This window comes from Lipomyces doorenjongii, assembly GCF_038497915.1.
Source record: "Lipomyces doorenjongii strain NRRL Y-27504 unplaced genomic scaffold V1508scaffold_9, whole genome shotgun sequence".
In the NCBI taxonomy this organism is placed as follows: domain Eukaryota; kingdom Fungi; phylum Ascomycota; class Lipomycetes; order Lipomycetales; family Lipomycetaceae; genus Lipomyces; species Lipomyces doorenjongii.
This window is the reverse complement of record NW_027118076.1, coordinates 333,835-344,120: the sequence shown is the minus strand read 5'-3', so window position 1 is coordinate 344,120 and position 10,286 is coordinate 333,835. Positions and strand designations below refer to the sequence as shown.

Below are 10,286 nucleotides of genomic sequence, written 5' to 3'. Positions count from 1 at the left end.
ATTATGATATAGATAGTATTCATCATAAACAAATAAATTAGATCCGAGGTCCGAAAGGTTGGCTGGGTTAGGGTAAATTTGAGCAGGACCGTCGTCGGGCCGACTTTTTGGGGCGCAAGCTGCTCGTGGTTTCTGGACGCTGCTGTCATGTCAGCAGCAAGGGTTGTAGCCTTGTTAATTCACCGTCGACCGGCGTGGGCTCTCACGCAACACCTTTCCGAGATTCCCACATTGTTTGGAGACTCCACATTTTATGCTTCTTGGGTAGAACACGTCACCTACACGCCACATTATATTCTCTCGATTCCATATTCTCGAAACAGTACATCTAACGTGTTATTTATTGTGGTTTTGTTGTTGTATTATTATTGAGCGGCAAATATGGTTGGAATCAACAGTCCGATCCCGAGCAGTTTAAAGAGCGAGTGCAAGTACGTCATCATCCGGACCACAAGTGTTTTCACCTATAAAGTAAATCATTGTGATCTAATATACCTTTTTTAATGTAGAAAATCTGCACGAATCTTGTCGTCGTTCATCAAGCCAAACCAGGTATTAGGCATGGACACTGTAAGTTTCGTATCACTTCTTATCAGGCAGTTTGTTTATTACTTGATTTCATATTCCCGATTCTATATTACAATACTTATCAGTTATTGGTAATGGAAAGTTTGATTAGAGACTAACGAAGTAATCAGGTCATTCCTCCGTCTGTTCTTGCCAATGCTAAGGGTCTTGCTGTTATAACGGTTTTAAAGGCAGGTTTCCTGTTTTCTGGTCGTGCAGGATCCGGTATTGTTATTGCCAGATTACCTGATGGAAGTAAGTCCATATTTTAACAGTTTGTAATGTTGAGCGATCGTTTCTAATGCCGGCTTGTTCAGCGTGGTCTGCGCCCTCAGCAATCGTCACCGCAGGTGCAGGCGTCGGAGGACAAATCGGCGCAGAGCTGACCGACTTCGTCATGATCCTGAATACGCGAGCAGCGGTTGAAAGTTTTTCGCAGTTGGGCAGCATTACACTTGGCGGCAATATTTCGATCGCGGCGGGTCCGATTGGTCGTAATGCTGAAGCCAGCGGCAGTGCGTCGCTCAAGTCTGTGGCGGCGGTTTTCTCGTATTCGAAGACGCGAGGCTTGTTTGCCGGTGTCTCGCTTGAGGGATCCGCCTTGATCGAACGTCGGGATGCAAATCGGAAATTTTATGGCGGGAATGTAACGGCGAAGCAGTTGTTGTCCGGTACGGTCGATCCCCCTGCTGGTGCGGATCCGCTATTGAGAGTGCTCGATTCGAGAGTGTTTAGGGGTAATTTCTCGTCAGTATATGACGATGATATATATAACGATATCCCAACGTACGGCGATGACGACGATGACTTGGACTCAGTTGATAGCCGTGACAGACGTAATTACGGTTCATCGTCATCCTCGAGGTCGCGCAGTGGTAGTTACGCCGGTAATGGTGGGAGAAGTCGGAATTATGATGAAGAAGATGATAATTATGACGACCGAAGGCAGTCCGCGCGACGATCCGGTGGAAGGTCGACGTGGGAGGACAATGTGTACGACAGGGAGTCGTCAGGCCGCCGACGGGGGTCTGTTCGCAACCAGTTCGAATCGACGTATAGCGACAGACCGACACGTCCAACAGCACCCAAGCCCGACTTTGGTGGGGGTAGTAGCAGGGTGGGAGGTCGGCGGGATGATTATGATGACGCTCCACCAAGACGTCCACGTGGGTCGCAGGCTGTTGCGTTGTACACTTTTGAAGGCGAGCAGGTTGGCGATTTAGGATTCCGCAAGGGTGATATGATTACGATTGTCAAGAAGAGCGATTCAAAGGACGACTGGTGGACTGGTCGGAGAGACGGTCGTGAGGGAATTGTAAGGTCGATGCGATTCGCATGTTTCCAAGCGTTTACTAACGAACGATTTAGTTCCCTGCTAATTATGTCGAGCTTGTGTAAGACTATATGAGAGTAAGCTTGCAACGATGTGGGTTTAGTCGGTAAATCGGATAATTGGACGGAGCGAATTCCATAAAGTGTACGTTGTTCCAATTATTAGCTATATCGTTGTTGCAGGCATAACTTCGCACTAGATAGTTGGGATCTAGTTTTAGGAAGTGAAATGAAGGACGGGTTGTTGGATTTTTTGAATCATTTTGTGATAAATTGGAATTGTTGTGTAGTATATACGCGCGACGCGGCGGCATGGTTGGCAATGGTTGCTGCAAATAAACGTAGTTGTCTCTGTTTCGTTTCATTTCAAGCCATTGATAACAATAGGCTCGTGATTCTGTCTGAGGAAGTGTGATTTATGATTGTGACGGATTAAAAGTGAGATTCTGAATCAAGGTCGTGCGCTGTGTAAGGTAACTTATGGCGAGTAGGTACTTTTCTCAATAACGTAGGTACGATCGAAAGCGCCGTTGCGAGCGATCAGTTTAGCGTGGTACTTGGAATACCTATCTGGGCAAATGTTTTCCAGATCTGGGGATGATCGGGGCCGTGCGGGGAACTGCTTCCTTAGTTATGGGAGAATACCCGTGGGAAATTTCAGATGGAAGACAGTGATAAAATAATGCAAAGAAGTACTGCCGACGCAGCTTGGCAATTCACCGTATTCCTGTACGGATATTCTGTCGGTTGAACGTAGATACAAGTCAGAGATCAGAATAGACAAGGGAAAGGGGAAATTTCGGATGCGGCATCTTGTCCGCGACGCGTAATGTTTGTGGCGCTGTCACTAGTTGGGATTTTGCGGGGAGGCAAAAATTTCTTGCTGCGGTGAGGACAAACGCGGGATTTGTCAGATTAACGCACGGTGTCGAACAGACTGCTATTCATAGGCTAGGGAGATTGAAGACGGAGTTTATGCGGTGGCGGAGAAGCATGTGATGGATCAGTGAGCTAGTCGACCTGGCCTGGCCATGCTTTTCAGTAAATAGCAATGTGGGAACAGAAGCCAAATACTTAATTTCGCCGCGACTAGCGAATAAAATCGCGGGCATCTCGTTGGCTAAAACACTTTATTTGCGCCGCACACCGCAGCGGTGTGTTTTTAAAGATGTCATATCACCGCTGTGGCAGCATAGGGCAGAAGAAAAACACAGTGACAGGCCACTGAGCAGTCAAAAGTCAGCGGCATGCAGTCCGTGGGTACCGCGAAGTTTTGCCGACCGTGGGCACGATTTAAGCTCCCGGAGAAAAAACCCAGAAACCCTGCATGGAACGATGCAAAAAATAGAAGTGAAAATACGACGCCGCACGCCTCTGCGTTCCTATGACTGATGTCTCGCCGCATCTTAGTGAGCTCTGACCAGATAGATGCACACAATTCGCCGCTTGGCATGCATCCCTTGTAGCCGCGAAGCGAGGTTTGGCTCTGTGGATGATACAGCGCAATAATTGTAGCGAGGATGACAGGCAAATCAGATCAACTGTGCAACTGCGAATTTATTTTATTTAAGTAAGGTATATAATTTGAGATACAAATTAAGTTCCGCTGCTCAGTCACGCGTAGTCGTATTTTAGGGACGCAGATCAATCACTACACCTGTCGCCCCGAACAACCTGCGTGGCTATCGACGCGACGGGACGCGAGGAATGCTGGGCCTCTAGAGAATATTCGTCCCTCTACGACTGGTGTCGGGGGCCGTAAATGCCGAGCCTTGAAAGTAGCGCCGCGTCGGTACTGGCCGGCCATGCCGATTACAGGTTCAGGGTTGAGGGTTCTGGGTTCTGAGGCTCTTGGCGGCGTCATAGCCAATTTGCCCCCAGCTGGTTTTTAGCAACTTCCATGCCTCACTGCTTCCTAACCTCGGCCAGCAGTGGCTGTCATGGCTACGGCCTGTAGGCGGACGTACCGGGGATACTTTGGTGGCGTGGAGTCGAAATACGGTGTCAGCGCACGGGGCACTTTGCTGTAGCACGGGACCCGTTCTTTCCTGCACACCCACCGCAGTCTCATTGCCCAATCAAGTAACGTTGCGCTATGCCCCCCCTGGTCCACAACAAACACCGCTCTACATCCCGCCGGACCTCCGCTCAGGAATAAAAGGCCACCTTCTTCCACCTGTCGCGTTTTTTTCAGCTTTCTACTACCGATACGCACTACTCGCCTTTAGGTCTTCCCTTGGAATCCCAGTCGCATTCGCATTCTCATTCTCATTCACATTCGCATTTTTACATTCTCTATTGCATTCACAAATGGCCGCCGTTTCAGTCCAGTTCGCTCCCGTCGAGGACGTCATGGCTCCAACAGCATCCTTCCCTCCTGCTCCTCAGCACATTGTTGATGAGTGCCACGAGGCCATTATGACTGCTGCCGTCAAGGCTCCTACCGAGTCTCTTGAACCAGTTACCAGCTCGGTTCATCGGAAGCGCAACGTTTTCGACATGTTCCGTCTCGATGGTCGTGTCGCTGTTATCACAGGTGGTGCTCGCGGTCTAGGTTACTCCATGGCAGAGGGCCTCTGTGCTGCTGGTCTCTCTGGAATTGCCATTCTCGATCTCCAGACCGATCTAGGCGAGAGTGCCTGCAAGCAGCTCCACTCCGAGTACGGTGTCAGCGCTCGCTTCTACCGCCTCGACGTTCGTGACGAAGTCGCCGTTCAGGATGCCATGGATTCTGTCGTCCGCGATCTCGGCAAAATAGATATTCTCATCCTCTCTGCCGGCGTTGCCGACCTTGTTCACGCCGAAGACTACTCCCCAGCAAAGTTCCGCCGTGTTATTGACATCAACTTAAACGGCTCATTTGTCTGCGCTCAGGCCGCTGGTAAGCACATGATCGCCGCTGGCCGAGGTGGTTCCATCATCTTCATCGGATCCATGTCTGGATCTATTGTTAATTGGCCCAACCCCCAGTCTGCTTACAACGCTTCCAAAGCCGGTGTCATTCATCTCATGAAGTCTCTTTCAGCCGAATGGGCCCAGCACCGCATCCGATGCAACTCGATCTCTCCTGGCTACATGGACACTCCTCTCAACACTACTTACGAAGAGACCTACTTCCACGAATGGAAGTCTCGTACTCCAATGGGTCGCTTGGGCCACCCTGAGGAACTGGCTGGTTGTGCGCTGTGGTTGGCTTCTGACGCCAGCTCTTTCTGTACCGGCAGCGACATCCTCATCGACGGTGGCTACACCGTTCTGTAAATCAATCTCGTTCTATACACTCCGGTTATAATTATGGCGTTCTGCTTAGTGGTACGGTATACATGATAGAAATATGGGTCTACTTTGGGTTGAATGGTTGTATAACAGTTCATTGATATTTGGCTGTGTGTTTTGTATGTGCTTGATTTTGTGATGTCTTTCCTAAAATTGCTAATAATTAATATTTAATTTTATGACGCGTATCTTTGTTTGAGTGTGAAGTGTGCCCAATTTCAGGGGTGCATGCAGGTCAGCGACGAGTGACAGTGCCAACCTTATTCTCACCAAAACACTGGCGAGATAATATACAGATAAAGTTCAATTTGAGGGGGTTGCGTGTCTAGCGGCAAGATTGAAGCTTAATTTTTAGTGCCTGTACTTCCATTGGGATTCTATGACGAACTTCACGTGATCGGGGTTAGGTTGTTTTTGCCCCGACACAGTAATATTAATATATTAATAAACGATATCATATGTTATAATCTTTTCATGGAATTTAACATTTTGGCGTGTAGGAGCTGATCTATATCCAGTGTAATGCTAAAGCAAGGATAACGTAGCTAATGCATCAAGATCGGACTTCCCAGACTATACAGATTAATGCGAACGAAGGAAATGTTTGTGGATAGATTGTAATAGCTGGAAAGAAAATACTTGCTGATGCGTTGTGCTATCGCTGGGGGGGTCAGATAGTGTGTTCTCTGCATCTCGGCGGCGATTAGGACAAGACGTATCAGCTTGTCATACACCGTCGATCAGACGGACAATAGATGAATCGATTCGCACTATTTGTCACACTGAACTTAGTTTGCGATGAAGTACTGACCCTTGGCTCTTATTGGGCGCCTGGTGTAGGTTCGATAGTGTCGTGGTTGATGGATGAAGGCAGCCTAGCAAATGCGCGAATTCATGGGGCTTTCGTTGCAAGCCTCACGATTTTGGTCGATGATTATTATCAACACACTGATTCCGGGCGCAGCATCCAATCGACATCACTTGCATTTGCGCCGCTACAAGCACACTTATATGAGACAGAATTTTCGAAGAATAGATAGACCAATCTAATCGCGGTATATTCCAAGGTTATTACAATTTCATCTACAGAGACTTTCTATCTAAGATGGCCCCTGTTATCATTGTCACTGGTGCTTCTCGAGGTATGCTACGTGTGGCCAGTTCACGTCCGAATCGGGTCCATATTTCTCGCTCTGGATTCAAAGTGTTATATATCACCAATTGACCGCACCGATAACTAATTCGTGACGGACAGGTCTTGGTGCTGCGATTGCTCGCCAACTGCTCTCGCCTCCAATCGCCGCTAACGTCGTCCTCGTCGCCCGCACCGAATCTGGTCTCAAGTCGTTCGCGGATGAGTTTCCGAACCAAGTGGCGTACCTCACCGGCGACCTCTCCACCGACAGAGCGAACGAAGACGCAATCAAGCTCGCCATTTCGAAATTCGGCAAACTCGACGGGATCATCTTCAACGCCGCGATCCTCGACCCGATCGCGAAGGTCGGCAAGGCGGATATTTCAGAGTGGAAGAAACTTTACGATGTTAATTTCTTCTCGCTTATCGTTGCTTTGAAGGAGGCGATTCCGTATTTGAAAGAGACTAAAGGCAAAGTTGTGTTCATTTCGTCAGGCGCGGCACATCATTATTTCGTAAGTGGCATTGGCTTGCGTTCGGTGCGAATTTGGAGCTATGAATTAACAAATGGCAGTACGGCTGGGGCGCGTATGGTTCTTCAAAGGCTGCAACTGATCATTTGGCTGCGACGCTTGCGGCCGAGGAACCGGATATTTTCAGCATTTCCTTGGATCCGGGTGTCATGGACACCGACATGCAAATCGCCTTGCGCGACAAGCGTATGACTTATTATGCATTCATTACTTTTGTCTGTACGATATATACTGAATAATCTAATAGACGGAAGCGAAATGAGTCCCTCGGAACACGAGCGGTTCTTGAAGCTCAAGTCAGAGGGTGGCTTGTCGCCTCCCGAAGCCCCTGGTAATGTCGCCGTCAACTTGGTGTTGAACGGTGGTCCTGCGGTCAACGGAAAGGCATTGAGGTGCGGTTATACTGATCAAGCATTTGCCCAGCTGTACCGTTGTCATTAACTTGTAGTCCTTTAGATTCACGGCTCCGGAGCTCGCTGCGTACGGCAAGTAAATTCGAAGATTGGAGAACCCGAGAAATTTTTTTAGATAGGCTTTAAGAATTGTATTATATGTATTCAGATATTAATGCTAGTTTTCCGAAACTGCTGAGCATGCATAACATAATTATGATTACGAAGCCCGATATGAAACCAATTTATTATCTGGTATTATCTATCATGATTCAATCATGTCAATACGCATGCTTGATTATAAATCGTCCTCAAGATACTGTCTATATCGATGTATAAATCAAACACTTACCCAAGTTTGACCACCTTGACGAGAAAAACCTTGCTTATCAAAAGCACTCTCCAATTGAATCTGGCAAGCAATGTTCCCCAAACTCCCAGTGTCCCACAACCAATGCGGGCTCTCTATGCAAATACACAGCGCTTGTTATCAGAGCACACCTCCCCGCCCTTGCCCAATAGGTACGGCACAACTTTCCGTAAACTGTGCACTACTTTTGCGTTGTTCCTTTACCTTTCTACACCTAGCAGAAAAGTAAGTGGTACGTTTGTAGAGCAATTGTTTTGGTATTTGGTGTACAGGGGCTAATTGCCGTGTTTAGAGGAAATCTGCCATAATGACTACCAGCGACAGTCCCGTTTTCATTGTCACCGGCACCTCGAGAGGTAGGATTTTTTTCTACATTGTTTCCATAATGGCATCGGATATTGCGATAGAACTCTTTATGTACCGTCTATAAGCTCTCCTGGGAAGAAGCGTAAATTGCGTTAACACCAATACAGGCCTGGGCTATAATATCGCCGAAAAACTCCTCGCAGCTCCTATATCTGCGAAAGTTGTCGCCGTAGCCCGATCCGAGGCAGGTATGGCTGCGTTGGCACACGAATACCCGGGTCAGGTAGAGTACGTCCAAAACTTCCGTTGTCAGGCATTCGGCTGTTCTTCGGCTTACTGTGGCCTGCACAATTCCCACGTCATTCGGCTAATGTGCGATTTCAATTAGATACGTGAATGGCGACCTGGCGAACTACGATACCGGCGTCAAGGCTGTCCAGACTGCGATCGAGAAGTTTGGCTCGTTGAGTGGCATAGTATTCAATGCCGCGGTTATCAATCCCGTTGCGACCATCGCCACAACTGACATTGAGGCGTTCAAAAAGTTGTTTGACGTTAACTTCTTCTCAATTCTTACTACTGTATGTGACGTATTGGCTTGGTCTGCATCGGACGCTGGCGACTGGCGAGGGCTGGCTGCGTGTGCTGACTGCTCGAATAGTTGAAAGCTGCGATTCCTTATTTGCGGGAGAGCAAGGGAAAGGTAGTGTTGGTGTCTTCTGAGGCATCATATGAATCGCATTTTGTGAGTATTTTCTATGGCAGTATCTCTGTAGAGAACAACAAGGCTGACTGTTGAGATAGTACGGATGGGAGGCGTATGGCAGCTCGAAGGCCTGTGTTAATCACTTGGCGGCTACACTTGCCGGCGAGGAGCCCGATATTTTTGCTATATCAGTTGATCCTGGTGTCATGGACTCTGCTATGCAGCAGGAGATCAGAGAACAGCGTATGCATTCAAAAATGAAAGACGTTCGAGCAAGCTTCTGACTGTGACAACAGACGGGAACCAGATGAAAGGCGAGCACCACGAGTATTTGGTCAAGATCAAAGAAGACGGTAGCATTCCATCGACAAATCCTCCTGCAACAGTTATTGCCAACCTAGTCGTACAGGGACCGATGGAGTTGAGCGGCACTTACTATGCGTACGTATATGACTATGCTACTTATACTGCCAGACGATCGATTTAACCCATTTGCAGATTCAACTCGCCTACTCTTAGTCCATACTTAACTCTGTAGAGGATAAGTGGGACGTGACCAATGTCATCGCGTGGTGTGAAAGATCGGCGTTAAGGAGATATAATGGAATCATATAATTGATATCGCATTTGTACACAATAAGAGACGCAGGTATAACGATTAATATGAATCGATAATAAACTTTTTTGTAAAAAATCTTGCCAATTTTACCTTGTACAATTTGGTCTCGTGGTTAGTCGATAGTTGATCCGTTTTCGAGACAGAAGGCGGGTTCAACAAAATGAGTCGCAGTGAGGGTTAGGTCTGTATGTTACTCATGCTGCCACAATTTGGGCAGAAGTCCAGCGTTGCTTCTGTAGTTGTTCCAATTCTGCGGCGCTGGGCTAGCGCCAACGACTGGCGGTGAAGCGGAAGCTAGTTTGGGACCTGTAGTGTGACTGTGTATGGGGGAATCCAAGCCGTTACTGCGCGCAGAAGCTCTATTTCGTTTCCGTTTCAAGGCTTGCATTATACTTGTTCCTGCCCCCGCTGCCCGTATATTCGAAAGGATATTTACTCATTAGCCATAGCAATATCGACTTTCTGATCAGGGTATGTATCGGATTTTAGAATACTTCCATATACGGGTCTAGTGACGTAATGTGGCGATTCTGGGGGCCGGCAGGTTGGTGTGTAGAACGCTGCTGGGTCAGGACCGTGCGGATCTCCTCAACATTCTAGTTGAACGCTACTAATTCTTTCAACTAGGACGGAAGATATCGTCAACGGCAGCTTATTGTTTTCGCCGCGCTTGCATTGATCTTCAATCATCCGGCAGAACTCACACCGTATATACCGGTACGGTTCCCAGTGCTATTTGTAGTCAGACCCGCGATCACTTACAAGCTCTGCTACCAGCACACCGCCATTGGGACAACTTGGAATCTTAGTGCATCAGTAAGACTCTTTCATTTTATCTATAGCGGTAATCCGTAATCTAACCTTCATCATAAAGACTAGCTGTCCGCGAGCTCAAGTCCTACTGTTCGCCCAGCTGTCTCCATTCATATGGCGGCTTCCGCATAGAGCCGCCGTCATTATAACGAGCTTCTCTGGCGACCCGGTTTCTTATGGACCTCCGACCCCGTAACAAGAAGCAAAACGCGTCTGTATCCGCTCAGCAACGCACTG

The 10,286-nt window shown here is 47.9% G+C and overlaps 4 protein-coding genes across 4 annotated transcripts; all 4 read left to right on the top strand.

The window, feature by feature from the left end:
* The first annotated feature begins 265 nt into the window (after nt 1–265).
* On the top strand, nt 266–2,047 carry V1508DRAFT_293216 (uncharacterized protein). Its single transcript, XM_066936564.1, has 5 exons — nt 266–431; nt 510–570; nt 699–822; nt 885–1,882; nt 1,936–2,047. The coding sequence occupies exons 1-5, from the start codon at nt 382–384 to the stop codon at nt 1,963–1,965; spliced, it is 1,263 nt and encodes a 420-aa protein (XP_066797649.1). The 5' UTR covers nt 266–381; the 3' UTR covers nt 1,966–2,047.
* Nucleotides 2,048–4,008: 1,961 nt separating this feature from the next.
* Nucleotides 4,009–5,363, top strand: V1508DRAFT_412456 (uncharacterized protein). Its single transcript, XM_066939629.1, has one exon. The coding sequence runs from the start codon at nt 4,210–4,212 to the stop codon at nt 5,158–5,160; it is 951 nt and encodes a 316-aa protein (XP_066797648.1). The 5' UTR covers nt 4,009–4,209; the 3' UTR covers nt 5,161–5,363.
* Nucleotides 5,364–6,030: 667 nt separating this feature from the next.
* Nucleotides 6,031–7,569, top strand: V1508DRAFT_382488 (uncharacterized protein). Its single transcript, XM_066937725.1, has 5 exons — nt 6,031–6,317; nt 6,431–6,825; nt 6,885–7,029; nt 7,091–7,235; nt 7,300–7,569. Exons 1-5 carry the CDS (start codon nt 6,281–6,283, stop codon nt 7,334–7,336), a joined length of 759 nt encoding a protein of 252 aa, XP_066797647.1. The 5' UTR covers nt 6,031–6,280; the 3' UTR covers nt 7,337–7,569.
* Nucleotides 7,570–7,755: 186 nt separating this feature from the next.
* V1508DRAFT_412449 (uncharacterized protein) lies at nt 7,756–9,347 on the top strand. The gene is made up of 8 exons (XM_066939628.1): nt 7,756–7,837; nt 7,898–7,961; nt 8,079–8,199; nt 8,300–8,492; nt 8,573–8,656; nt 8,716–8,860; nt 8,914–9,058; nt 9,116–9,347. Exons 2-8 carry the CDS (start codon nt 7,913–7,915, stop codon nt 9,153–9,155), a joined length of 777 nt encoding a protein of 258 aa, XP_066797646.1. The 5' UTR covers nt 7,756–7,837; nt 7,898–7,912; the 3' UTR covers nt 9,156–9,347.
* Nucleotides 9,348–10,286: the final 939 nt, after the last annotated feature.